We start from the raw sequence: 27,961 nt of genomic DNA, 5'->3' as shown, positions 1-27,961 counted from the left end.
AATTGATAATTTATTCTTAGTAGTGTGTTCTCGTTCTGAAACTCAGAGGGCTTTATGAATAAACTATTTCTATATTGAAATCGATGTGGGTGGCATTTCATGATTGATTTCCGACCATGTTGTTTACTGAAAATGTTTAAAGTTTCGCAACAAATCATTCTATTATGTTAAATCTAGCTAGATGCTTTTCCAAAACATACTGGAACTATGATATATAGTTATGTCTTTTCAATTATATATGCATCTACTTGAACTATTGTACATGGATAAGTTTTAATCATATTCAATAGTATTCATCCTGATCCCCTGATATAGTTTGCGAATATTTGTATGAAGCTTTTAGCGTAGATATTTTTGCTTTACATATTGATATAGTTATATAGAATAAACGTATAATTTACCTGAGTTCGCCCTAATATTCTCTTCCAGACACTATTACTGAGGCGCCGCGACCACCATCTCTTCCCGACGCCAGTAGAGCTCCGGCTCGCCGGCGTCGGGTGCTCTCATTCCTGTTGCTTCTCTGCTGCTTCCTGTTCTCCCTATTCTCCTTTTGTGACTCTTTTTTCCCCTTTTATTTTCTTTTTATGTCTCTTTTGAACTCTCCGACCAACATCCCAGATCCAGACGATGAAGACCTGACTCTGCTCTTATATCGAAGGATGTGGTGTCCGGCGAAACCCATCCTCAACTACCCTCGCCCAGGCCTACCGTCAAAGGTTTCAAAGTCCCTAGATCTCCCAATTTCTCGATCCGGTGTGTGCTCCGCCTCTGAAGATCTTCCCTCAGCTACACCATCCGATCCTTCGTTTGAGTGGCTGCTTGACGAAGTATCTCCCAGAACTGCGTTTTGCCCCCGATTTTGGACTCCCACCTCACAGACGTGTCACCTCGAGAGCTTTGCAGACCCAATGGTTTTGCCAATTCCCCAATGGACCAGGTTCTCTCTATCAAACTCCCTGTTATCCTATAGGCCGCTCTTAGCTTGCTTGGTAATACTCGATGTTCGAAGACTGCATCAGAGAAACCAATTAGCTAGTGTGTCTTGGAAGTACATTGAGTATGTTAGAACTTTGGCGACTGCTCAACCCACGACATTGTTTGTTGGCCCCCAAATCTGGAATTACAATGTTCGCTTTAATTCCCAACATCCACACCCTTTCCTGAAGCGCAGGCTATTTGGTTTTGTTCCCGTGTTCTATCGAATGCATACCTTGTGTGGCTTTCTTGATCACCTTTTTCATGGCAGAGAGGATCCACCTGGTTTGCTACGACACTACACTTACTCTATGCACCTGCTTTTAGCTTCTTTTCCGATAAACTCTACTGATTCCATTGCCTTGCAACAATCATCTCCTTCGAAGCTCAGGTCTGACTTCTCTTCACCAATGTTGATCCGACTACAGACCTTGTGTGGATGGCTTGATCACCATTTCCATGGCAGAGAGGCTCCACCTGTTATGTTACGGTTCTGCATTTTTACTCTTCGATTCCTGGTTTTAGCTTCAACTCTGAAATCCCATGCTCCTAAGTTCCTGAAGTTTCATGGCATACTAGTCCTAAACTCAATTTGTCGAGGCTGTGGTTATGGTCTGAGAAGCTTCTCTACTAACAATCACCCCTCGATGATTCTAGCTGCTTATTTCAGGTTCATCTTTAGTGAGCAAACATGTACCCGCACCTCCATCACCTCCCGGGTCTTTGACCCCCGAATCCATACCTTGGTTCTACGTCTGCTGGTGCGCCTCACTTCAGCTAGTTCCTTGGATCTGATTCTTCTATCAACGGTATTGTGTCTTTTGACCGTGACCTACCTGTCATCTCTCGAGATCCTCGATGATGTCCAATCCTGCAACCATGATCCCACATGCCTACAATTGCTTCTTAACCTTTGTGTCATAGCTCTCATGGAACCTTGCTTGATGTTCTCTTTATATTTGTATTTGCTTATGGCTTTGGGGAAAGCTTATTCTTGTAATCTTTCAATCTCTTTAAACTATGGGATTCTTTATCCCTCTCTCTGTATGTTTTTTATTTGAATGAATAGAATCATATTTTGATCAAAAAAAATATAGAATAAGATGTGGTTCGTTATATAGGGCAAGCACGTTGATCATATTTGTTTTACAAAGGAAAGCGAAATACTTAAGATTTTATTCTAATGATGACTAATGGTGACTTTTTCTTTTGATCATTCATTTCGCTTTCTCTAATCTCTGTATTGATTTAAAATTTTATTGAATTATCGCTGTACGTAACTATATCTAGATCGTATTTGTACATCTAACTATAATTTTTTTCCTTTTACTATATTTAAAAAGTGTAGGTTCAGTTTCACACCATGTGGAGGTTGGTGTATCCTAAGAAAATATCAAAATTATAAAATACTCTTTTGATATGTACTTTGAAATAACTTTTGCCGTCAATACGATGAATTTACATGTTTGCATACGTAATAGTATTAGTATCGCAAATAATTGATACCAGTACTTAAATAATTAAATTAGCAGTAATAATGTCGGCTTTGTAAAACATACACTGACATAAATGAAGATACCGTGTCCAAAGGATTCTTAAAATTAAAAGATAAAACTATTTGGATGATAATTAAAAATATAAAAATTTTCCAGTTACCATCACGTCGTCACACGTGGATGACTGGAAACTTAAAACGCATCGTTTTTAATTGCGTTTGCTTACGCAAGCAAAAGAAGAACAAAAGGCTCTGAGAGGAAAGACAGAGAAGAAGAACAAACAAAAAAGAAAGAATCGATCTTTCCGTTGCTTACGAGTCTTCTTCTTCTTCAATTAATGGAAGCGGCCTTATTTCACTCTTGCTGATGTAGTAAGCTGCGTAATTTCAGCAAATGGAAACTATTTGAACTTTCTACTTTTAGCTTTAATCCCAAAGTTTCCTTTTTTTACTCTCTCTCTCGCTCTCTTCTTGTGGCAATATCTCTCTACTCTCCGGGGAAGACAACTCCACTCTCTTTTACTATTTTTAAAACTTTTCTGCCGTCTCTGAGTTCGATTTTCTAGGTATAGAAAGCATTCAAATTTGATCTTTTTTTTTAAGAACTGAGATTGTTCTAGAACTGCGTTTTGTAAAAATTTTGGATTTTTGTTTGGATATTTATTGCAATTCGGTGAAGACGTACGTGTTGCTGTTGTTAGATGTTAAGGAATGTGCTGCTAGTTTCGCATTTGTGGAATTTTGGGCTTTTTGTCTTTATTTCGTGCGGTCCTGTTTGTCTTCTTTGAAAGTTTTCACCTTTTTTATAAGTTTGGTTTCAGAGCTAAGTTTACTACTTATTTCGATGACGTCTTCTCTCTGTTGTAGGTTACTGGTGGAGGTTTGATTCCTTTATATTGTGTGGGATCTTTCAAGTTGTGTATGTAAGATTCTTAAATTGAAAGATCCTGTCTTTGAGATCTTGTGAGTAATGTTCTGTAACTCATCTTGGTGTCTTGTTTTCATATTCTAAGGAGTTTGAGTCTATCATCAAGAAAAAAATGGAAGACCCCTTTGCTTCTAGAGAAAAAGGGTTTGGTTATCAAGATATGCCAACAGAACAGATGGATGGTTTCAGCACGTCGTTTGGTTCTGGTGTTAGGAGTTTGATCTCTGATGATTTGCTCAACTCTTCCTCCGAGCTTATGAATTTCGACTCTTTTGCTGCATGGTGCAACACCCCTTCCGCGGCTGATATCTTGTTCTCCCAATATGGTTTGTTGAACTCCCAACCTATGCCTTTTGGAGCTTTTCATGCAGCTGACTCCCCCAAGGCTACCAGTCTCACCCGTTCCTTCCATGATTTGGAAACCTCTTACTTTGGTGAAGAAACATCATTAGTACCTGAAATAGATAACGATGTGTTAAGTGGCAAACGGCGCAGGGTTAATAATAATCATAAGATTGGTTTCCCTGACGTACTCAACTGTACTATTCCCAGGTCTTTGAGCCACTCACTAGATGAGAAGATGCTTAAGGCATTGAGCTTATTTATGGAGTCCTCAGGTTCAGGAGAGGGCATTCTAGCACAAGTTTGGACGCCTATCAAGATAGGAGACCAGTATGTGCTTAGTACTTGTGATCAGGCCTATTTGCTTGACCCCAGGCTTTCTCAGTACCGTGAAGTGTCAAGGAAATTTACTTTTGCTGCTGAAGCAAATCAACGTTCTTTTCCGGGACTTCCTGGCAGAGTCTTTATCTCGGGAGTACCTGAATGGACATCAAACGTTATGTATTACAAGACTGATGAGTATTTGCGCATGAAGCATGCAATTGATAATGAAGTCCGTGGTTCCATTGCAATACCTGTCCTTGAAGCTTCTGGTACATCTTGTTGTGCTGTCATGGAATTCGTTACATCTAAGGAGAAACCCAATTTTGATATGGAGATGGACTCTGTTTGCCGTGCTCTTCAGGTTGATTCTCTTTTCTCCCTCTCTCCCTCTCTCTCTCTCTCTCACTCTCTCTGTCTCTCATTCTCTTTTTCTTTGCGTATATATATGTTTGTGTGAATTATTGCTACCACCTAGATTGTTGTTTTTCATTAGTTTGTTCCCCAGGCTAAAGTTTGTCTGGTGGTTTTATATTCTGAACATTGTTTTTATCAAGTTCAACACCTGTTAGCTTGTAGAAATCAAGGTTAAAAGAATATTTGATTTTTAGGCTCTTCCAAACATTAGTAGGCAAAAACAATTGAACATAGAGAACTTGTGTCAGGTTTATCTTGAACAATCTAGATTTTGATGTTTTTCGCAGCAGCAAGTGCATAAAACAACTTTTTAAATCTTATGCAAGCTTGATTTAGGGTATGAGAATCTTTGTTGGCTTAAGACCTTCCTGAGTCCTCTGCCTTTGTCAATGAAAGCTTCCCGGGGAGCTCTGGAGACAGTTTGTTGTGGTTGCAACCTGAGGTTACGAAACACAGTTATTGAATACTTGTATTGTACCAAGAATGTTGAAAAAGATAGATGAAATAGTATAGTGTCTGGGAGATTTATGTTTTCATTTTCTTTTTCAGGCTGTAAATTTACGGACAACAGCGATTCCTCGTCCTCAGGTAACATCTGAACTAGACAAAAACTATCTACAAACCATTATTTTTCTTTATTGTATGTCTTAATAATTATGTATCTGTGTTTTCCAGTACCTTTCAAGAAATCAAAGAGATGCCTTAGCCGAAATACAAGATGTTCTCCGAGCAGTATCTCATGCACACAAGTTACCCTTAGCTCTTGCCTGGATTCCTTGTAGAAAGGATCAATCTGTAAGGGTTCCTAGACCAAATTCAGGTGAAAATTATGTTCTCTGCATAGAGGAGACAGCTTGTTATGTGAATGATATGGAGATGGAAGGTTTTGTGCACGCATGTTTGGAGCATTGTCTAAGAGAAAAGGAAGGAATTGTTGGTAAAGCTTTCATATCCAACCAGCCGTTCTTTTCTTCTGATGTGAAGGCATATGACATCAGTGAGTACCCTCTTGTTCAGCATGCTCGAAAGTACGGTCTGAATGCTGCTGTAGCTATAAAACTTAGGAGCACTTACACTGGTGAAGATGACTACATACTTGAACTATTCTTGCCTGTAAGTATGAAAGGAAGCTTGGAACAACAGCTTCTACTAGATAGCCTTTCGGGTACGATGCAGAGAATATGTCGAACGTTGAGAACTGTTTCAGAAGTAGTATCAACTAAAAAAGAAGTGATCAAACCTGGATTTCAGAGTGGTGAGATGTCTAATTTCCCGCAGACCACATGTTTGGCGAACTTTCAGACAACATCACTAGATTCCGAATATAACTCTACTAGAAGCATATTTTCGGGCATGTCCTCTGATAACGGTAACGGTATCACAGTATCTCAAGGCATTTTAGAGCAGGTATGTGATGTGATGTATGCAGTTTGGTTCTTCTGTGGATATTGTGGACCAGTTTGGTAGACTATGCACTGATAATATTTTTCTTTATTCGTAGGATATGAGCAAAGCCAGAACACTGGAGAAGAAGAAAAGCACTACGGAGAAAAATGTGAGCTTAAGCATTCTCCAACAACACTTTTCTGGGAGTCTAAAGGATGCTGCAAAAAGCCTTGGTGGTGAGAACACAATTCTCCAACAACATTTCCTAGCCATGGTTTTAATTTCGTTACTAGACAAACTATCTAAGCCTGACTTGGATTTTCCTCTGCAGTTTGTCCAACTACACTAAAACGGATATGCAGGCAACATGGGATCATGAGGTGGCCATCTCGTAAGATTAACAAAGTGAACAGGTCACTAAGGAAAATACAGACAGTACTTGACTCGGTCCAAGGTGTAGAAGGAGGACTAAAGTACGACTCAGCCACAGGCGAATTCATTGCAGTTGGACCTTTTATCCAAAAATTTGATACCCAAAACGGTCTATTGTCTCATATTAATGATACACATGCAAGGAAAAGTCTGGAGGAAATGACTGATGATACCTCGTTCGAGCTCCAAGAAGCTAAATTTGTCGACAATGCCGTTAAGTTAGAGGAGGATATTACCATGAACCACGCAAGCACAGGTAATAACCTTCTTTATCCATAAACCGTAAATGGAGGGATTAGAAGAATCGTAACCCATTTTCAACTTTTTGCAGGATCATTCATGGAGGTTAATGCTAGTGGTCAGCCATGGGATTGGATGGTGGAGCAGTCCGGCTTAAATGGCAGTGAAGGAATAAAGAGTGTTTGCAACTTAAGCTCTTTGGAAATTTCAGATAGAATGGATCCAACAATCCGTTGCAGTGGCAGTATTGTTGAACCTAACCAATCCATGTCATGCAGCATTTCAGATTCATCAAATGGCTCAGGTGCAATTATGCGTGGAAGCTCATCTACTTCAGTAGAAGATTGGAACCAAATGAGATCACACAACAATAATAGCGGCGGTGAGAGTGGATCAACAATGCTGATCGTAAAGGCCACTTATAGAGAAGACACTGTACGTTTCAAGTTCGAGCCATCGGCAGGGTGTTCTCAACTCTACAAAGAAGTTGGAAAACGTTTTAAATTGCAAGACGGGTCTTTTCAACTGAAGTACTTGGATGATGAAGAAGAATGGGTGATGATGGTTACAGAATCTGATCTACAAGAATGCTTAGAGATACTATATGGTATGGGAAAACAGTCAGTGAAGTTTATGGTTCGTGATTTGCCTCCCCCTATAGGTAGTTCTGCTGGCAGCAACGGTTACCTTGGAACATGCTTATGACGTCTACAGTATCGTGGTACGACTTACACACTCAGTTTTGTATTCCACAATGAAAGAACGTTGTTTATTTCTCCAAATATTAGTTTGCTTATAAAAAGGCATGTAGGAGAAAGACAATTTTGGTTTAGTGGAGTCAGCAAAGTGTATATGTTTTTCCTCTTATATGAATCAGAGAATAAAGGTTGTGATGTAGTAGTACTCTGGAAACACCTATTTACTTATCTTCATACAAGAAAGGAGAGCACTTTAGATGTAGTAGTACTCTGGAAACACCTATTCTAATTGGCCAATGATCCAGGCCCATGGTTACTGTGAAAGCCTATATGAATCGCATGTACATAAGAATCATAATTATTTTAGTTGGGCTTGAGCCTTTAACTGGATATAGATATAAGATATTTGATTAAATCAAATGAATACACGTTTTTACAACGTAATCAACCGTAAATCGAAATAGACAACAATTATGATTTATGATAACGTGAAGATTAGTTCAAAAACTCTTATTACGTGGCCGGCTAAAAGAGGCAGAAGATGTGGGAAGATTTAAGTGATCGATGTCGTCACGGTAACAATATATATCATAAATTTCATAACGATGGTGGGAACGATTCGAAGTCAAAAAAATGAAAAGGTCAAATATTCAAACTTATATCTTTGAAGTAAACACAGAATCTGACTGGTTTAGTTTTGGTATGGTCCGGTTCTATATCACCAAACAAAGCGGTTTTGTCCTCAAGATAATTATAAATAGCACCAACACAAGTGTTATTATAAAGCACATATCAACAAGCCCAAAGTTAGATAAAGAAAGAGAAAATGGCAAAGGCCATGAAATCTGTTTCCATCTTCGTTGTCTTTTTCATCTTCTTCTTGGTAATTTCCGGTAAGCAAACCGTACTCTGCTTTTCTTGACATACTTGCTTCTTTTACAAGTTCTCTGCGATCAATAAAAAGTCATGATATGTGATTTTATGTTCTTGTGTAATATATAACAGACGTGCCAGAGATAGAAGCTCAGTGTAGCGAGTGCTTGAAAGAATACGGTGGTGATGTTGGTTTTGGGTTTTGTGCCCCTCGGATATTTCCGACGTTTTGTTATACAAGATGCCGTGCGAACAAAGGAGCTAAAGGTGGAAGATGCCGTTGGGGAGAAGGCATTAATAATGTTAAGTGCTTATGCGACTATTGCGATGATACTCCCCGTTAAGATCTAAAGTCTTAGTTAATGGATGCACAATGACTACAAACACATACACATCCGTCGTATGTTTGAATGTTTTGTTATGTTTTCCCACAAGTTTTAGTAATGTATTGTATAATAAGTGGATATGAATGGTCCTTGTGATAATACATCTGTAATAAGAAATAATGAAAAGTACGACTTTTGTTAATTTCTGCGACTATATTTGTCATATACATACTTTGACTAAGAGGAAAAGAAACGTACGTGCGATTTGAGTTGCCTTATAATTGTGTTTTGGTATCCATCCACATGTTTAATGTTTACTATGTGGACAGCGTTCCGATTGTTTTGCGGCTAATCTAGACAGTCAAAGACGAATTCCGAACGTAACATGTGTACTAGAGATTTTAATTTGTAATAGAGATCTGAAATCTGAATTCTGAACGTGACGTGTGGTTAATATTTTTTACATGTTATTGTACGTTATACTCAAATGTGATAGTTCTTATATTTTGGACGCATAAATTATGATACTCTTTTAAAAGATAAACATTAAGTCCACTACATTATCTATTTATATAATTATTTAATTTTAAAAGTGACATTAGCTGTAATATTTTTATTTAAAAAAAATTCAAATGGATAACTCATTAATGAATAGTATATACAACTCGCACGTACTTTTTTGGTCAAGACTCATAAGCCAAAAGATTAATCCAGTTTAGAGCATTGCAATATCTCGAGATCTCCAACTTAAGTATGTGTTGTGTTTTAAAAACAGAAATTGGACCGGTTTTTGTATAATTTTTGTTTCTCATGCAATTGGATAGAAAAAGAAACAATGAATATACGTCAGGTCTCATGATTTTACTATCTCGTGCTATTATATCAGGAAGGCAAGTGGTTACTTTTCATATTGATATATTGATAGTGATTATGATGACAACTCATGACCCAACGATAATTATATTATTTTTTTGTCCCAAAGTAAAGATAAATAGTAGCATAGAACCACAACAAGTGTTGAGCATGCGTCTCTTTCTCTATATATATACACGCATACGTTAATTCCAAAGTGAAACGAAGAGATTAGAGGACTAGAGAGAAAAAGAGAGAGAAGATCATGGGAATAGCAAGGAAGTCAGTTACTACCTTCGCCATTTATTTCATCCTCTTCTTGATTATCTTTGGTAATTTAATCAACTCCGTGTATCTTGCATGCATATTTGTTAAATTTTGCGTTTTTGTTAGAGATGTTTCATATATATTCAGGGAGTATTTCTTCCGGTGGCCACAGCAAGTTTCATTATATGTGATATAGATTTGCTTGATTCCTTTTTATATGTCTAAGTGCAGAAGTGCCAGAGATATACGCGCAGGATAGCGAGTGTCTGAAGCAATACGGCGGTAATGTGGGTTTCAAGTACTGTGCGCCACGGATTTATCCGTCGTTATGTTATCGGAACTGCCGTAAGAACAAGGCCGCCGAGGGAGGAAGATGTCGTTCAGGGGAGGCAGGAGATGGTGGTATGACATGTTTATGCGACTACTGCAGCGACAAACCTTAATTAAATCAATATTTTACATACTTTGTGTTGATGTCCCTTTTGATCACAATTAGTATGTTTAGTTCGGTCAAAGAGGGTCGAAGTTCTCTTCTATTATATTGATGTCGAAACACAAAAGACGGGCTACAACGCGACTTAAACGGGTTACAGAAATAGACGAGGATGGTAGACGAGCTGATATCTCGTCGATTCTCCGAGCTATGAGCTTAGAACCGTTGTCTTTTGCTTGGACGAGCTAGGCTTTTGTACTTGCTGTACGAATTCTCTTGCTTTTTCTCCGATCCCCTTTTCTAAAGGCCGTACGCCCGTATTTATAGGGAATCGTGTCGGTTCGTCTAGGAAAAATACCATAATACCCTTTTCTCTCGAAAGAGATATTTATGGGCTTTTTCCTGGGCCGGGTCCTTTTGTTGGGGTTGGATCTACTCCTAACAATAGTCCCCCCCCTCGCCTCTAGTTCGTAGTCTTTAGGCGAAGGACTGCACGTGGGATGATACAGGGTTACTTTTCTGATTGGGCAAACGAAAAGTAGCGCGTGAAGGTGCGGTTTCCAACGTTGAGGGTCGAATCGTCGCGTTCGGTACTTGAAGCGCGTGAAATCTGGAAGTTGTATCGTCATTGAGCGCGTGCTGCAATGATGACGTTTCTGGATTCTTCTTTCCTCCCCTATAAATATCACTTCCTCTCTAATCTTGTTATCTTCTTCTCGTGTTTTTGGTGCTCCCGTCGTTCAGGTATTTTTCCTTTCTTCTATCTCGTCGTTATATTGCTTTTAGTGTGTCGTCGCTTTTTCATTATGAATTCTCCTCGATCCGCGTCATCCAATCCCTCTGCCGGAAGTCACCTTCGACGAGCGACGACTTCTGAATCTAGCGGCTCTACCAGATCTGTTCGCCGTCGAACTCGTTCTCTAAGATCCTCTGACTCGTCTTCGACGGATTCGGATGCGGCTCGATTCGAAGAGATAAAGCGTCGTCTTGCTCTTGGATCTGCAGTCCCTAGCTCCTCAGGGCTTACTTTCAAGACTCCCTCCTTGATAGACGAGCCATTGAACGATGGCCCGTCTTCTCCTAATTTGGACGACGTCCCTTTGCCAACCGTGAATCTCTTCAATCATATGCCGGCGACGTCGATAAAAATTGATGCGGCAGTTGACGCAGTTCGTATCGGGAAATTAAGAGTTGACGTGACAGTTGTTGCGGATTGTCCCAGGAAACTGAACACGAAGCCGAAGATTTTGATTCCGAACGCCTTTCAACGTCCCTGGGATGCACCGGCTTTATTTGTCTTTCAGAGAAATACTTCACCGAGTGCGGACTCACCTTTCCTCTTCCGTCTTTTTTGATGACGTATTTTGCTCGTCGAAAGGCGGCTGTTTCCCAATTTGCCCCGGCGACCTTTCGAAATGCTGTCGGTCTTTCGATCATGGCCGAGGCTGCAAGGGTCAAGCTTACTTGTGATCACTTTGAAGAGTTGACGTGTCTGAATCCGTCGAGTCGGGAGAAGACTCCCGGGCTTTATTACGTAGCCTCGGGAAAGAAGACGACGCTCGTCGAGGGTGCCAAGGGTAAAACGTATAGCTGGAAAGGCTCGTATTTCTTTTTGGAAGTTACCGCGGGGGTTATGGAGGATCCGTCGATCCATTGGTTTTCTGGGTGGAACCCTTCACCCGGTAGCCGACCCTTCTTGCTTAGTTATCTTCACTTGCTTCCTTTGGTTTTTGTTAACCCCCCCCTCCCTTTTTTTTTTAAATTTGCAGTTGTTATTCCGAGGTGTTTGCTTCCATACCCTTCTTCTTTCCGAGCCGAAATAGACGTGATTAAGCTCCGTTGCCCCTTCGTTTGGCCGGGAACCGAGGGTAGAAAAGATCGTCCACGGAAGTTAGCATCCAGCCGAAGACCAAGAGGTACTATTTTTTATTTTTTTTTATTTTTTTTTTATTTTTTTTTTTTGGTAGTCCGTGTATATGCATACATATATACGTTGCGAGCTTTGTTTTGATATTGTCCCCATCTTATTATTTTTTCCCTTTTTTTTTTTTTTTTTTTTTTAGCTGAGACTATGGGGAAACTGAACTTGAACGTCCCTAATGCATCCGCTCGCTATCGCCAAGCTCCAGAGCCGCCGTCTCGATCGGCTCCCCGTCAGGATGTTCGTCGAGGTTCCGATCCCCCTGCTGCAGGGTCGTCCAAAAAAGTCCCTCCTAACCGCCACACCGGCCCTGAAGAGACGCTTCCAAGGAGGAAGGTGGACGGAACTCCTGGTCGCATTGCCGACCCTCCAAAAAGGTCGCAGAAAAGGAAGGATGGCCCTGAACAAGAGCCGCCTGTCCCACTGAAGAAGTCAAAGCCGGTCGACTTCAGCTGGGATTTTGCTCATTCATCTGGAGCTCGTCCTTTTCCAGCTGACTCGCAGTCTTGTGCCGAGTTGTTTCGGAAGATCCATTATGGCGAAGGTCGTCTCCCTTCCGTTGAAAGGATGAAAGAGGCCGACGCTGTCACCGAAGTTGCTCAAGCGTCTTTTGAGGTTCGTCGGTTAAATCAATTCGCTTCGCAGATCTTCCTTAAATGTATTTTAATCTTTCTTTTTTTTTTTAACAGTTTATTGCGCATATTAATCGTATGGCCACCCGCTATGAATGTCGTGTTCGAGACATGGAACGTTCGGGGGCGTCAAATGAGAGGATTGAGCGCCTCAAGGCTCAATTGGGGGAGGCAGTTCGGTCCAACCAGAGGCTTAGCGACCTTGTGGCCAAACTCGAACATCACCGGAGTGGGCTTATCAAAGAGCGGGATTCTCTCTCGACGAAGCTTAAGGAGTCCGAAGCTTCCTGCAATGGTCTGAAGCTCACCCTTAGCTCGGAGACGAGAAGGCTCAGGGATCGGCGTGATGAATATGGGCACCATGAGCGAATCAATGCCTTTCACGAGGTGGCCGGTCACGTGCAGAGGCTCCTATCGAAGCACAAAAGCCACGCCGAAGCGGTTGAAGCGTCGCGGGAGAAATTCCTCGAATACAACCAAGCTGTTGGGAACGTTCAAATGCTTGAAACGCTCGTCGCCGAGGGTCGAATTTCTTTGCTTGATGAGGAGCTTAAGGGCCAGGTTGTGGCCGTGATGAATCAGCTGAAGGGCGAGGTTTGAGAGTTTGATCTGCCAGATATCTCCGAGGCTGATTTTGACTTGTCTCAGATTTTCGCCGGGCCTCTCCCCCAATTCCGACTTGGATTGCTTCCCCAATCAGCGGGAATACGGAGGGTCATACTGATGAGGGTGGGGATGAAAGTTCGGAGAGTGGGGAGATCGGGGGTGAAGAACTGGACGAGCAGGAGCAGGTTGACGATCGTCCTTCAGACGGAGTTGAGGCGCAAGTCACCGACCAACCTTCTAATGGAGTCGAGGAGCAGGTTCCGGACTGTTCTGCCGAAGGGTTACCTCGTCCTTCCACTCCTGGGCGCAAGTCTCCGGTTGCTGGCCTAGTCTCGTGATCAGTGTTGTCGCCGTGTTGAGGGGTTGCCTCCCTCGTACTATCTTTCTTTTGCCGTGTTTTGGGGTCGGCTCCCTCGTACTTTATGCGCCGTGTATAGGGGTCGGCTCCCTTGAAAACTTTATTCGTCCTTTTGGGGGCATTAATTGAGGGTCTCATTTAATGCCTTAATTTTCGAAGCGTTGCTTATTGGATTCATTGAATGCCTTTTCCGTTTGGGAACTTGCGCCTGTTAGGACTTGTGCTCCCCGTCCTATAAATAGCCTTTGTGTTTCCCTTCAATCCTGTCTTGGTGAGTTTGTTGTTTTTGTAGGAAGAAGAGAGTTGCTCTGATGCCGGTGACGACAAGATCGGCGTGGTTGCGCAGGGCGCGGGAACAGCTCGGCGTTAGATCCGACGAGGTGATTCAATCAGAACTTAACTACTATAACGCTCGCATTCAGCGATTAAGGGCTTACATCATTGCCACCCGTCGTTCGTTCGAATGTTACTACGACTTCTGTCGTGTTGACGGGGTTGTGGAATGTCCTGAACCACTGATCGACGAAGGGTTTTTCTTCCCGAAGTGGCGATGGAATCGTTTGGTGGAAGAACGCACCCGGCACAAAGATTTATGTGTGGAAGTGGTAATTCCTGCACTGGAGCAGGGCGACCTTGATACCCTTGGTCGGAGGCCGTTTGAGGAACGAGAGGAGATCGAAGCCTGTCGTGATCGTATCGACGTGCTTCGCCGCTATGTGACGCAGTTGGAGAGCACAAACCACTATTTTAGCGAAAGTAGTCGCGTCAAAGGAATTTGTGCGTACCTCGAGGACATGGTTGGGCGAGGCATGGCTGTTCCGATGGATCTGCTGATGGATGTGAAAGAATCATGCCGCTATTGGCAGACAGCAATTGGCGGGTTGGAATTTAACGAGCCTTCCAATGCCGATCTAGGAATTGAGGGTCTCATTTAATGCCTTAATTTTCGAAGCGTTGCTTATTGGATTCATTGAATGCCTTTTCCGTTTGGTTTGTGCCGTAATGGGGTCGGCGCCCACATCAGACTTGCATCCTCCCCTTTAAATAAATCAAATTTCGTACTCCTGAGAGTTCTACTTTTTACTTGACCCCAATATTTTTTAAACGTCGCTTTTTTTTATAAAAAAAAGTGCGACTCGTGATGGTCGGCTTATCTCTTTTATGCAAGTTAGACTCGGCTTAATATAACCGGGGGCGACCGTTAATAGTCGGCTTATCCTTTAGTGCGAGTTGCGACTCGGCTTAATATAACCAGGGGCGACCGTTAACAGTCGGCTTACCCTTTTGTGCGAGTTGCGACTCGGCTTAGAATAATACGTCGGAACGTCGGGTCATTACCGGGCCAGGGTAATGACTAAAATAATTCGCAAACGATGATTCATTCTTTTGAAAAAGAATTGGCGGCTGTGTCCCGTAGAATGGGCCTGCCTATGTACCCTCCGATCAGGAGGGATCAAGCCGTTCGTAGTTCACATTTACATGTTTATTTAAACTATAGAAAGGACGAGCTGGATATAGCCGAGCTCGCCTGGTGATTTTCAGTAGTTGTAGCGCTTGAGATGCATCGAATTCTAAGATCTCGGCACTGGTTTGCCGCCCATTGTTAAGAGTTCATACACGCCGGGATGGACGACCCTAGACACTATATACGGTCCTTCCCAATTAGCCCCCATTTTTCCGGCGTCCGGTTCGGCGGTATTTTCAAAGACCTTACGAAGGACGAGATCGCCTTCGTCAAAATGCCGATTGTGGACTTTCTTGTTGTAGTACTTGGCTGCGGCGAGCTGATAGTTCTGGATTCGTAGGAGTGCTTTGTCTCGTTCTTCTTCTAACTCATCGAGTCTATCCAAGAGCATCTGACTGTTGAGCGCGGTATTTTGAACGAGCATTGTTCGCCGGAGGCTCGAACTGCCGACCTCAGCTGGTGCCATCACTTCCATCCCGTAGGCTAAGGAAAATGGGGTTTGGTTAGTGGACGTCCTGGGGGTTGTTCGGTAGGACCAAAGTACTCCATCAAGCTCGTCGGCCCAGGCACCCTTCTTGGCGTCTAGTCTTTTCTTAAGACCATCGAGTATGGTTTTGTTGGTAGCTTCGCCTGGCCGTTGCCTTGTGGGTATCGTGGCGTCGACTTGCTTAGTTTGATCCGCCATTTTGCAGAAAAATTTTCGAATTGCAGGGAGATGAACTGCGATCCGTTGTCAGTGACTATTTCATATGGAAGACCGTGGCGACAGATTACGTATTTCCAGACGAAGAGTTGGACGTCCCTAGCTTTGATATTTGCGTAAGACTCGGCCTTGACCCATTTGGTGAAATAATCGGTTAGAACGAGTATATATCGCTTTTGTCTGGAAGTTGGTAGTGGGCCAATGATGTACATCGCCTAGCGCATGAAAGGGTAAGGAGCTATTCTGGCTCGTAGGAGTTCAGTCGGCTGATGAATAATGGGAGCGTGTCGCTGGCATTTTTCACACTTGGCGACGAACTTTTTGCAGTCAGATATCAAAGTTGGCCAGTAATGGCCGTGCTTCTTGATTCGTAGTGCTAAGGCTCGGCCACCTGAGTGATTTCCCCCAGCTCCTTCATGTGTCTCCATCATCACGCGTTCAGTGTCGTCGCCGTGTATGCAAAGCAAAAGGGCTCCTGACGCCGTCCATCGAAGCAAATGATCTTTCATCAAGGTGTAGTGGGCGGCTTTAGCCTTTAATCTCCGCTTAGCCCATTTGTCTGTCGGCACGTTGCCGTCAGCTAGGTATGCTCGGATTTCAACTCGCCAATCTGTCGCGTCGCTGCCGGACGCAGGTTCGCACCCTCGGTGCGTCCTCATCGTTCGATAGGTGGTTCTGATTTCATTGGGCTGGTGGAGTGCGAGACAAGTCTCGGCATGCGTTTCACCTATGCTCGGCGTATCAATGCTTTCTACCGGGATGATTCGTCGCAGATCGGGGTCCGATGTCGAAGCGAGTGCTGCCAAAGCATCGGCCGGAGCGTTGTCCCCTCTGGGGATTTTGATGAGCTCGAATTCGTCAAAACGTTTTGACAGAATCTTGACGACACCGAGGTAGGCTGCCATGGGCTCGCTTTTAGTGTCGTACTCGCTGCTGAACTGGTTGGTGACAAGCTGAGAATCGCAAAAAGCTCGTATCCGTTTGATCTGCATTCCGTTAGCGAGCTTAAGCCCGGCGATGAGTGCTTCATACTCGGCGACGTTGTTGGTTGCTTGGAATCGGAGACGGAAGGATTGCTCCAAAATTTCTCCGGTCGGCGAAGTTAGTCGAATCCCTATCCCTGACCCAAGATGAGAGGATGCCCCGTCCACATGTAGGGTACACCGGGCATCTGACGGATCAGTGGGTGTTGGTTCGGCTTCCCCGAACGGTAGTTCAATCAGAAAGTCAGCGAGTACTTGGGACTTTGCAGCTGGACGAGTTCGATACTCAATGTCGTACTCGCTAAGTTCGATTGCCCATTTTGTTAGTCGGCCCGATTGACTCGGGCTGTGCAGTATAGATCGTAAAGGTTGGTTGGATAGGACAGCGACAGTGTGCGACTGGAAATACGGTCGGAGCTTTCTTGCGGACGTGACGACTGCCACGGCAACCTTCTCGACTGTCGGGTAACGAGTTTCCGCGTCGTCGAGTGATTTGCTTATATAAAAGATGGGTCGTTGCTCTCCTCGATCGTCTTTAACTAGTACACCGCTGACGGCCGACTCTGAGACCGCGATATAAAGAAATAAGATTTCGCCGAGCTCCGGTTTTGCTAAGATCGTTGAACGCGCTGTAACAGGCCTCGGTCCATTCGAACTTGCCCTTTGTTTAGAGAAGCTGGTAAAATGGTAGACACTTGTCGGTTGATCTGGATATAAAACGATTTAGAGCAGCGATCCGTCCAGTTAATCGTTGTACTTCTCTGGCGTTCTTTGGTTGTGGTAGATCAATGATCGCCTTAATTTGCTTCGGGTTCGCCTCGATGCCTCGTCTGGTTACCAGGTACCCAAGGAATTCGCCGGATTTGACTGCAAATGTGCATTTGGCCGGGTTAAGCTTCATCCCATACTTATTAAGGGTATCGAAGCATTGTCGCAGATGAGTGATATGATCCTTTGCGTGCTGTGACTTGACGAGCATATCGTCGATGTAGACCTCCATAGTCCGGCCGAGTTGCTCGGCAAACATCTTATTGACTAATCGTTGATACGTTGCTCCCGCATTTTTTAGGCCGAAAGGCATGACCTTGTAGCAGTACGTCCCTCTATCTGTGATAAATGATGTTTTTTCCTGGTCGTCCTTGTGCATTAGAATCTGGTTGTAACCGGAGAAGGCGTCCATAAAGGTTAACAGCTCGTTGCCTGCAGTCGCTTCGACGAGCTGATCGATTCTTGGCAATGGGAAACTATCCTTTGGGCAAGCCTTATATAGGTCGGTAAAATCGACGCAAATTCGCCACTTTCCATTCTTCTTTTTGACGACCACCGGATTAGCTAGCCACTCTGGATATTTTATTTCCACGATTGACCCAGCGCCGAGGAGTTTGTCAACTTCGTCGTTCACTGCTTGCGATCGTTCAGGGCCTAACTTGCGCTGTTTCTGTTTGACCGGCTTATGCGTTGGGTCGGCATTGAGCTCATGGGTCGTGACACTTGGGTCGATTCCTTTCATGTCAGCCACGCTCTATGCAAACGTTGAGATGTTGGTTTTGAGGAAGAGTATCAACTCGTTCCTCATGGCGGATGTTATCTATGTGCCGATATTTACGCATCGTTTCTTGTCGTTCTCGTCTAGGCTCACCTCCTCGACCGCGGCAACGCCCTGTTGGACGGCAGTCGGCTTTCCGTCTGTCGGTGACGTGCTACTGTCACCGACCCGCTGCTTTGATTGCTATAAATTCTTTCCGGTGCCAAGCTTATGCTCGATCAGGAAACAGGCCCGTGCGATTTGCTGATTGCCACGCACTGATGATATGTTGACGGGACGGCTTTCATCTTGTGGAGCCATGGGGTTCCGAGGATGACGTTGTAGATCGTTGGCTTGTCGATGACCGCGAACCGGAAGTATCTGGCTATCCCCCCAACGAAGATTGGTAAGGTGATGGTGCTGACGGACATAAGATGATCCCCGTCGAAGCCCGTTAAAGAGTGACATTCTGGCATAATGTCCCGTTCGCCGACTTCCATTTTGGCCAACACGTCTCTGAAGATGACGTTGACTGAGCTTCCAGTGTCGATCAATATTCTCGTCACCTCGCTTTCTCCGATCAAGAGTTCGACGACCAATGGATCGTTATGCGGTAAGTCAAAACCTTCTAGATCTTTTCCGTCGAAAGTGATTGGCATGCCTTCAGCCTCGAACCTTGTCGGCTAAGATTTCGTCATTTCAGCTTTCTTAGTATAATCTCTGATCGCTCTGACCGAATCGTTGCATCCGGCTAGCCCGCCCATTATCATGTTGATTCGTCGTATCGTCGGAGGGCGTTGGTCGGGCTTGCGGTCTGTATGCGGTCGTTTTTCGTTACCGCTGTCTTCGCGCCGTTCGGTGAGTAGGTTCTGAATTTCCATTTCGTCTTCGCTTTGGTCGGCTAGTACCTTTGAATCCTTGACGAATTTTCGGGCGTTATATTCGGCGCGCTTGGCGTCACTTCGTCCAGGTCGGGTTGTCTTGCTTCTGTCGGGCTCGACGACTATTGCCCCTTTTTTGTATCGCTCCATCAAGACCTTCTGGAGGTAATGACACTCGTCAGTTGCGTGGGTGGTACTCTGATGGTAGTCGCAGTACGGGGTTGCACTATTTTCACCTCCCTCTTTCCGTATATACTTGTTTTCGCCGATCGCAAAGGTTCGGCGAGTTCGATCTTGGTTTTTGACGAAATGTTGTCGAGGCTTGACGTAGTCAACCTTTGGAGCCACGGCTACTGGCTGTTTGGGTATCGCACTTGCCTCCGAAGAATGCTTCTTAGCATTGATAGCTTTCTCTTCCTTGAGCCCAATGTGTTTTGCGGCTCAGAGTAATGCCTCGGCTACGGTCTCGATGTGTGTTAAAGACAGCTCTTCCTTGAACCGAGATTCATACCAGAGCGCATTTCGAAGTGCGACAATTGCGGCAGCGTCCGGAATTGAAATGTTGACGTAAACTTCCTTGAATCGCCCTATAAAGGACCGAAGCGATTCACCCTTGTGCTGAGTTAAGGCGTATAAGTCGGCATGGGAATTCTTATCCTCGAACAAAACAGAAAACTGCTTCAAAAATTCGGTTATCAATTTCCTGATACTATCAATTGATCCGGGTGGGAGTCTCGAGAACCAGCTCAATGCGGTTCCTGTTAGATGCTCGGCGAAAACTTGACAAGCTCCAGCGTCGTATTCGGCCGGGCTGAACTGTAAAGGGCCGAGGGCTACGCCAAAGGTGAGTAAGAAATCTCGCGGGTCGACCGTTCCGTCATAGTGACCCAACCGTGGCTTGACTGCCCGTCTGACCGTCGTCGTAGCGAGTCTTCGAGAGAACGGAGTTCGCTGTGTTGCTTCGAGCATAAGTCCGACTTGGGGTGCCTTATCCGTTGATTTTTGAATCATTGCGGCCATTTCTTTCATTTGCTCTTTGATTTCTTTTAGCTCGGCGTCCTTCGTTAGATCGGTTATGTCGTTATTTCGCTCGATAGGGTGCTGGGCAGGATTACGTCCTAACCCGCTGGTTTGCACATACGGCCCTGGCGTTGTTCTTACCGAGGTGAAGTTCACTGGATTGAGCCGAGCGTTGTTGAGATGGTTGATTTCATCTTGCGAGTTAAACTGTGCCGCAATGAGTGCATCCAAACGGTTGTTTGTTCGCTCTTCCTGCTGGTCAAGGCGTGTTAAGATTCCTCGGAACAGCTCGTCGATGCTAGAGAGGGCTGGTTGTTGAGCAAAGAAAGTTGTGTCGGCGCCTGTGGTGCCTCTGCGGTCGCAGGGGTCGTCAAATTTGTAGCTATGACGAAGGTCTCCGGACTTTCTACTGTCACGGTCTTTCTTGGAGCGTCCGGCGTGGGAAGGACTGTCTGCTCCGCTTGATCCGTTGCCGGGGTGATCGTTCCCCCCGACGAGCTTGCTTCTTTGCTTCTTTCCTTGTCAATTACTGTCATCTCGTCCAGTCGGTGTAGGTCCGTTCTTCAATTTTTTAGAAAACTTTGACTTGGCTCCCCCTTCCTGGCACGCCAAATTGTTGATGTCCCTTTCGGTCACAATTAGTATGTTTAGTTCGGTCAAAGAGGGTCGAAGTTCTCTTCTATTATATTGATGTCGAAACACAAAAGACGGGCTACAACGCGACTTAAACGGGTTACAAAAATAGACGAGGATGGTAGACGAGCTGATATCTCGTCGATTCTCCGAGCTATGAGCTTAGAACCGTTGTCTTTTGCTTGGACGAGCTAGGCTCTTGTACTTGCTGTACGAATTCTCCTGCTTTTTCTCCGATCCCCTTTTCTAAAGGCCGTACTCCCGTATTTATAGGGAATCGTGTCGGTTCGTCTAGGAAAAATACCATAATACCCTTTTCTCTCGAAAGGGATATTTATGGGCTTTTTCCTGGGCCGGGCCCTTTTGTTGGGGTTGGATCTACCCCTAACACTTTGGCCGCAAACGCAAACGCAAAAGCAGCTATACTCTGTATTTAAACCTTGTATGTGTTATGGTTTGTTGAATAACAAAGGTTAATGGTCCATTAAGTAACAATATAATAATGAATAAGTGAAATAGTATAAAACAAAGAGATGTACGCTTTTGATGTATATAGTTTGGCGACTAGATGATAATTAAGTGCGACTAGGCTTCCGTAATTCTGATTTGCCAAGAGTGGATAATTTTGGTTTAATTCGGTTTCCTTTATCTCCAACTTCAGCATGTGTATTGGACATTTGGACTGTAAGATATTTTGTTTTTCTCTTGCGATTTGGATTATACTAATCCATGATAGGTGGCTACTTTCTTCAATAATTTCTGGTTCAGTTCAGTTTCATCAATCTCCAACTTCAGCATGTGTATTGGGCTTTAATAACAAAGACAGTTGGCTGAGCTTCTGTAATATTAATTTGTAATGCCACTAAAAATATAACCTTTCTAAAAATATATAAAACCTTAAACAGTATTTTTTTTATTTTTTTTTATATACTACTTCTTTAAACAAATCTGTCACGGCTTTCATTACTTATCAAGAATATAAAATGATAAGTGACTGTCGATCGGTAGGTTCATTTACACAGAGCAGACCCGGTTCTAATTAAGCTAGTTTTGGAGGAGCTTGAACTCATAACCCACATTATTTTCGCTCGTCTTTTGTAATGTTAAATATATTAAAAGTGAATAACATGTATATTCGTGATCGATCTATTATAAAATACGTTTTATCAAAAAAATAAAAATAAATAATAAGTATATTGGTGATCGACCATAAAAGATTGGGTTTCCTACAAGATTTAATAGCCAAGAAGTTCTGGTCCAACCAGCCTACTATGAGTCATAACTTATGACAGATAAGGACATTTATCCTCGTGAAAAAGGTGTTTGTTCAACGACGAGGATAAATAGCAACGCACAACAAGGGTTGAGCATCAGTACCTACACTTAAACATACATCATCAACTCCAAAGTGAGAGAGAGAGAGAGAGAGAGATCATGGCAATGGCAACGAAGTTAGTTTCTACTTTGGCCATCTTTTTCATCCTCGTTCTCGTCATCTCTGGTACACTAACACACTCCGTAGTATTCTCAAAGTTTATGATTCTCACGATACATAGTGTATTTCTCGCAGTCATATATATGTGAATTTTTATTTGCTTAAATTAATGTGCATGCAGAAACGCGTGGGACAGAAGCCCATGGTGACGCGTGCCTGAAAGAATACGATGGCGAATCTGGTTTCGCCTTGTGCGCGCCTCTGATATACCCGCCGTTTTGTTATACAAGGTGCAGATCGGACAAGGGTGCTAAAAGTGGTAGATGCGTCCGGGGAGCCGTAGATCTCATGCCTATATGCTTATGCGACTACTGTGGCGGAGAAATTGGACCGTTTATAAGACAAGTTTGAATCTTGCAAGTGTCATATGGTTTGCTTTGAATCAAGGATGATAATCCAATAAATAAATAATGTAACGATGAATAATAAAATAAAATAAATAAATAATCTTGCCTAGGTTGTTGTTATTATTCTGATTGGCACGGATCATTTTTTTTTTTTTTTTTTCTAAAAATCAAGAATAATATTGGTCATAAATCGTAATATTCTAATCCAACGGAGTATAATTTTTCAGAAAATTAGATCATTCATATACGACAAGGGAAATAGATCTTACGGTGTCCGATTAATTTGCGGCTGATCCAACGGTTAATAATTAACTCTAGTTGTGACCAAAACAAACACAGTTTAATAGATTACGATCTAACCACGAAGTGGGTCTCTTCTCTCCTCCTAGTTTTTTTTTGTTTGATATAAACGAGAGACAATAATAGAGTTCAAAAAAAACAATAACAAAAATCTAAAAATAGAATCTCTTGTGGATTTAAAAGAATGAAATAGAGATGTCGACCGTTTTGTCAAAAAACAAAAAAAAAAGAGATGTCGACCGAAAAAAAGGAAATAGAAATAATGGAGCTTCAAAATGACCACGTGAAAAAACGTCAGTACCTGCAAGGCAATCCAGAGATATAGATTTGACAAATCTAGAAAGGACCGTTACTGTCATACATAGGCCATGAATGGAAGCATGTTAAAAGCGGTTTTCAAAAATTTTTTAGCAAATCCGCACATATGACATCATTCACAAAAGAATTTGCCTTTTTTGCGTTTTTCTAAAAAAAAAAAAAAAAAAAAAAATTTGCGGATTGTCCAGTGTATTATAACATGGACCGCTTTTCAAAATAACAATGCTGTTTAACCAGCGGTTTTCAGACCGCACTGGATTAAAACTATTATTTTATTGTATCTTTAATATACTCTCATAAAAAAAATAAACAAATTAACAAAGAAAAAATAATCTATCTTTGTGTTCTTGTTTTTCCTTGCGTTGGTAATCGAAGACTAAACAATTTTGTAACCAAAGCAGAGCTGAAGAGTATCCGCCGGAGGATCGTAGTAATCACCTGATGAAGAATCGGAGTCGGAGTAATAGCCAGGCGGTGTCCACTGAACGCCGACGCCAACGACGAGAGGGTGAGAGGAGAAGCGGTTGTGAAAGAGTATGTCGTGGATCCATTGGCCGATGACGGAAGAGGAGACGGTGGAGATGTGCCGGGCGACGGCGCTGAGGACATTTTTGCTTCGATCTAATCAAATCAATAAAGAATCTTTCTTTCACAAGAAGAAGAAGAAGAGAATGTGGAGAAAAAGGTGGGACAAGAGAGAGAGAGAGGTAGTGATTTGGTACCACCGAGACTAGAGAGAGTTTAGAGTTTTGGACAATGGAGTTATGTTTTTGTGTTCCATCAAAACATTGATCTTTGTGAAAACTAGATGAAATTAAAATTGGACGGTTAAGATGCATGTAACCACTAGCCAGGGCTAGCTTTTTCACATTATCAGGCCAGGCACGTGTGACGTCGTGCATAGTGTTTGTGACCGTTCAGCTTAACCCAACCATAGATAATTACTTATTTGAATAATGATTTTGTAGAGATCTCAAATTTTGAATTAAAGGAAAAAATTTCGGATCAATATAGTTAATTCATAATAACTTAGTAATATGTATTTTCATAGTAACTTAGGTATTTAAAGTTCATATATAACTGTATGAAAATGTTTCTTAGTTAAAAAAAAAAAATATCTATACTAATTATTTATTAATACAAATTAAGATAATTAATTATTAATATATAAATATATAAAATCCGCACTGCAAATAGTTCTTTTCACCAATCAAACATTATTCTGTACCGCTTATTTTGTACAAACCGCACTTGTCCCGCAAATATATTTCTCCCGTACGTACCGCAGTTGAACCGTACCGCACTGTAATACCGCTTTCCCCGCACAACCAAAACCGCGGTTACCATTCGGACATAGTATTTACTATTTGTTTGTTTCTTTCCTTTTTCTTGGTTCAGTATGTTATTTTGTTTATGAAGTTAATATATTTATACACAATTTTACAAATAAAATCCATAAATCTTAATAATAAGTCAATATATAGCAATTGTTGATCATAAACCTATATATATATATATATGTATATTTAACTTATATTATACGGCCTAGATTGTAGGAAAACAGGATTCGTTTTTCTTTGTTTTTTTTGTTTGTATTAAAGTAAATAATATTATGTTTTTTTTGTTTGTATTAAAGTATATAACATGTATATATATTGGGTGATCGACTATAAAATTAAGATAGGGTTGCGTACAAGTTTTTTTTATAGCCAAGAGGTACTGGTCCAGCCTACTAGATTTTTAGTGATGACAAGCTAGCGACAATTATCCTCGTGATAAATGTGCTCTCTCAACGACAAAGATAAATAGCACCATATAACAAGGGTTGATCATCAGTTTCAGTACCTACATTTACACATACATTATCAACTCAAAAGTGAAAGAGAGAATGGCCATGGCAACTAAGTTAGTTTCTACTTTCGCCATCTTTTTCTTTCTAGCTCTGGTGATCTCTGGTAAATTAATAAACTTTGTAGTATTCTCGCATATTTCATAGGATACATATTGTATTTCTTGCAGTCATATATGTAAATTTTCATTGTGCTTAAGTATATCTATATTTGTGCAGAAATGCCTAAGACAGAAGCGCATGATGAACAGTGCCTCAAAGAATACGTCGATGCGCCTCCAAGCTTTTGTACGGCTAGGATATATCCGTCATTGTGTTATTATAAATGCCAATCTGACAAAGGCGCCAAAGGTGGGAAATGCTACCGAAAAATCGGGGGAGATGACAATCCACTTATATGCTTCTGCAACTTCTGCAGCGACAAACCTACCGATCAGTTTCTAAGCTATGTTTGAATCTTGCATGTGTAATGAAAGAATCAAAGGTAATTTGGCCCAAGAAATAATGTAACAATGAATAATTAAAATAAAAATAAGAAACGCTAGACGTTTCACGTTTGCTTGTGAATTATTATTACTAATTAATGTCCTATAATGATGATGAGTGATAGATATATGTAAAAACGAGTCGGATCGAAAACCAAGCACCACTTCTATCATGATCCAAACCAGAAGAAGAGATGGCATGCATCCTCTCGAGTGTCATTAACTTCAAGCATTATGTTTTGGCATGTACCCTACATATTAATAAATTCCTCATTTTCAAATAAACTAAAATTCTAATAATCACCATCATCATCATCATCATCATCATCATCATCATCATCATCATCCACTGTCTTTTAGATCCTCCATATAAGCATCACCAAAGTCCGATTAAGCTCATATATATAAGCATCCCACGACCTCCATCACCAAAGTCCGATTGAACTCATATAATCATCAACAAAGTCCGATCAAGCTCATATAAGCATCAACAAAGTCCAATCGAGCTCATACACCTCCAACCAACTACTACAAAAGAAAATATTGTGAAGACCAACATGTAAGAACTGCCGACGTTAAAGTTTTTTTAATTTCCATTTCTATAGAGAGGGTTTCGAATTTGTTGTGTTGTATTGAAGATTAGCATACTCCTTTAGGACACAAAGGAGAAACTAGTTTTCAATAAGCACACGTTGTGGCCACAACCGCAAACGCAAAAGCTGCTACTCTGTACTACTAAAAACTCGTATGTGTCATGGTTTGTGTAATAATAAAGGTTAATGGTCCACTAATTAACAATATAATAATAAATAAGTGAAATATAAAGCAAAGAACCGTACGACTTTGTCTTAAGTAATTATATACTTTGGCATCATTTGACTAGATGATAAGTGCGAGTCTGCTTCCGTAATTCTGATTTGTCAAAAGTGAAAATTTTTTTTGTTTAGTTCAGTTTCCTTTATCTCCAACGTTAGCATGTATTCGTTTTTTCATGATTTGTACTAATCCATGATAGGTGGCTACTTTCTTTACTCATATCTGTTTCAGTTCAGTTTCATTAGTCTTCAACTTAAGCATATTGTTTATATTGTTCTTCTATAAACAATTTTGTCACGCTTTTCGTGACTTATCAAGAATCAAGAATACGAAAAGATAGCAGACGGGGTTCTAAGCTGGAGTTGGAGCTTGGAGGTGCTTGAACACGAGGCCTACAATATTTTTACAAAAAAAATAAAAATATATATTATACGGTCCAGATTGTAGAAAACATAATACTTTTAAATATGGTATAAAAGTAAATAACGTGTATATTGGTGATTGGTGATCGACTATAAAGGATAGGGTTGCGTACCATAAATGTTTTTATATCCACGAGGTTCTGGTCCAGCCTAGTAGATTTTTATTGATGACAAACTAACGACATTTATCCTCGTGAAAAATGTTTCGTCTCAACGACAAGGATAAATAGCACGTACCACACCAAGGATTGAGCATCAATACCTACAATTACACATACATTATCAACTCCAAAGTGAGAGAGAGACAATGGCCATGGCAAAGAAGTTAGTTTCTGCTTTTGCCATCTTTTCCATCCTTGTTCTGGTTATCTCTGGTAAATTAAACTAACAAACTCCGTAGTATTCTCGCCAAATTTGTTTATCTTTATGATTCATATGTAGAATTAGGATGGCCATAGTATATCTCTTGCAGTCATACATGCATGCATGTGAATCTTCATTTGCTTAAATATACGTGTATCTATATATATGTGCAGCGATGCCTGGGACAGAAGCGCATGATGATGACGACTGCCTGAAAGAATACGGTGGTAATGTTGGTTTCCCCTTTTGTGCGCCTCGGATATTTCCAACCATATGTGCTAGAAGGTGCATAGAGGACAAGGGTGCTAAAGGTGGGAAATGCGTATGGGGAGATTTCGATGTTAAATGCTTATGCGACTTCTGCAGCGCCGAATCTTCTGATCAGTTTATCAGACAAGTTTGAATCAATTTATTGCATTGTGTAATGGGTTTGCGTAATAATCCAATTGAAGTAATGTAACGAATGAATTAAGTAAAATAAAATAAAGAAACCTAGGCCTTGCCTGGGTTGTTTTATTATTCTGATAGTTACAGATCTTTTTATTTTGTAGAAAACTAAAATTATAATTAGAACATGAGGTAATTCATACTATATAAGACAAGGGAAAAAAATCGTTTCCTGTTCGATTATTTTACGGCTAACTATCCAACGGTTAATAATAATTAACTCTAGTTGTGACGTATGTGACCAAACAAACACAGTTTAATAGATCGGAGTTGCTACTTCGGTTTTTCTCAGCCTCTCTAATTATAAAAAAAAAAGGATAAGTTTTGTTCGACCAAACAAACTATGAGTCTCATTAAATTCGTTTTGAAGTAAAGTACTACTGACTACATATTATTAAGCTCGC

At 41.8% G+C, this 27,961-nt stretch overlaps 9 protein-coding genes across 16 annotated transcripts; 6 read left to right on the top strand and 3 right to left on the bottom strand.

The window, feature by feature from the left end:
* The first annotated feature begins 2,640 nt into the window (after window positions 1-2,640).
* On the top strand, window positions 2,641-7,480 carry LOC104785005 (protein NLP8). Of its 7 annotated transcripts, none has more exons than XM_010510118.3 (8): window positions 2,641-2,845; window positions 3,341-3,396; window positions 3,487-4,428; window positions 5,031-5,069; window positions 5,157-5,888; window positions 5,983-6,103; window positions 6,199-6,555; window positions 6,631-7,480. In XM_010510118.3, the coding sequence occupies exons 3-8, from the start codon at window positions 3,514-3,516 to the stop codon at window positions 7,242-7,244; spliced, it is 2,778 nt and encodes a 925-aa protein (XP_010508420.2). In that variant the 5' UTR covers window positions 2,641-2,845; window positions 3,341-3,396; window positions 3,487-3,513; the 3' UTR covers window positions 7,245-7,480. The 7 variants fall into 7 exon arrangements, with proteins under 7 accessions (XP_010508420.2, XP_087307956.1, XP_010508419.2 ...); XM_087451830.1 differs by having other exon boundaries at window positions 2,647-2,845; window positions 3,341-3,392; XM_010510117.3 differs by having other exon boundaries at window positions 2,647-3,039.
* Window positions 7,481-7,986: 506 nt separating this feature from the next.
* On the top strand, window positions 7,987-8,638 carry LOC104785004 (defensin-like protein 195). Its single transcript, XM_010510115.3, has 2 exons — window positions 7,987-8,130; window positions 8,243-8,638. Exons 1-2 carry the CDS (start codon window positions 8,064-8,066, stop codon window positions 8,452-8,454), a joined length of 279 nt encoding a protein of 92 aa, XP_010508417.1. The 5' UTR covers window positions 7,987-8,063; the 3' UTR covers window positions 8,455-8,638.
* Window positions 8,639-9,460: 822 nt separating this feature from the next.
* LOC104785003 (defensin-like protein 193) lies at window positions 9,461-10,091 on the top strand. Its single transcript, XM_019245658.2, has 2 exons — window positions 9,461-9,620; window positions 9,787-10,091. Exons 1-2 carry the CDS (start codon window positions 9,554-9,556, stop codon window positions 9,996-9,998), a joined length of 279 nt encoding a protein of 92 aa, XP_019101203.1. The 5' UTR covers window positions 9,461-9,553; the 3' UTR covers window positions 9,999-10,091.
* A 112-nt stretch (window positions 10,092-10,203) lies between these two features.
* LOC104785002 (uncharacterized) lies at window positions 10,204-13,655 on the top strand. Of its 2 annotated transcripts, XM_010510113.3 has the most exons (4): window positions 10,204-11,670; window positions 11,758-11,904; window positions 12,052-12,524; window positions 12,599-13,655. In XM_010510113.3, the coding sequence occupies exons 1-4, from the start codon at window positions 11,343-11,345 to the stop codon at window positions 13,139-13,141; spliced, it is 1,491 nt and encodes a 496-aa protein (XP_010508415.3). In that variant the 5' UTR covers window positions 10,204-11,342; the 3' UTR covers window positions 13,142-13,655. The 2 variants fall into 2 exon arrangements, with proteins under 2 accessions (XP_010508415.3, XP_010508414.3); XM_010510112.3 differs by having other exon boundaries at window positions 10,204-11,904.
* A 1,421-nt stretch (window positions 13,656-15,076) lies between these two features.
* Window positions 15,077-15,655, bottom strand: LOC147943191 (uncharacterized). Its single transcript, XM_087452084.1, has one exon. The coding sequence runs from the start codon at window positions 15,653-15,655 to the stop codon at window positions 15,077-15,079; it is 579 nt and encodes a 192-aa protein (XP_087308210.1).
* Window positions 15,656-15,888: 233 nt separating this feature from the next.
* On the bottom strand, window positions 15,889-17,306 carry LOC147943190 (uncharacterized). The gene is made up of 2 exons (XM_087452083.1): window positions 17,297-17,306; window positions 15,889-17,219 (listed from the first exon to the last, which is right to left on the bottom strand). The coding sequence occupies exons 1-2, from the start codon at window positions 17,304-17,306 to the stop codon at window positions 15,889-15,891; spliced, it is 1,341 nt and encodes a 446-aa protein (XP_087308209.1).
* A 1,114-nt stretch (window positions 17,307-18,420) lies between these two features.
* LOC147943189 (uncharacterized) lies at window positions 18,421-18,840 on the bottom strand. Its single transcript, XM_087452082.1, has one exon. It carries the CDS (start codon window positions 18,838-18,840, stop codon window positions 18,421-18,423), a length of 420 nt encoding a protein of 139 aa, XP_087308208.1.
* Window positions 18,841-25,069: 6,229 nt separating this feature from the next.
* Window positions 25,070-25,479, top strand: LOC104785000 (defensin-like protein 194). The gene is made up of 2 exons (XM_010510111.3): window positions 25,070-25,130; window positions 25,244-25,479. The coding sequence occupies exons 1-2, from the start codon at window positions 25,070-25,072 to the stop codon at window positions 25,477-25,479; spliced, it is 297 nt and encodes a 98-aa protein (XP_010508413.2).
* A 430-nt stretch (window positions 25,480-25,909) lies between these two features.
* On the top strand, window positions 25,910-27,629 carry LOC104784999 (defensin-like protein 4). Its single transcript, XM_010510109.2, has 3 exons — window positions 25,910-26,068; window positions 26,969-27,121; window positions 27,284-27,629. Exons 2-3 carry the CDS (start codon window positions 27,055-27,057, stop codon window positions 27,511-27,513), a joined length of 297 nt encoding a protein of 98 aa, XP_010508411.1. The 5' UTR covers window positions 25,910-26,068; window positions 26,969-27,054; the 3' UTR covers window positions 27,514-27,629.
* Window positions 27,630-27,961: the final 332 nt, after the last annotated feature.

The sequence above is a fragment of the Camelina sativa genome, chromosome 5 (assembly GCF_030686135.1).
Source record: "Camelina sativa cultivar CO46 ecotype springtype chromosome 5, ASM3068613v1".
In the NCBI taxonomy this organism is placed as follows: Eukaryota; Viridiplantae; Streptophyta; class Magnoliopsida; order Brassicales; family Brassicaceae; genus Camelina; species Camelina sativa.
This window is presented reverse-complemented; position numbering and strand designations above follow the sequence as displayed.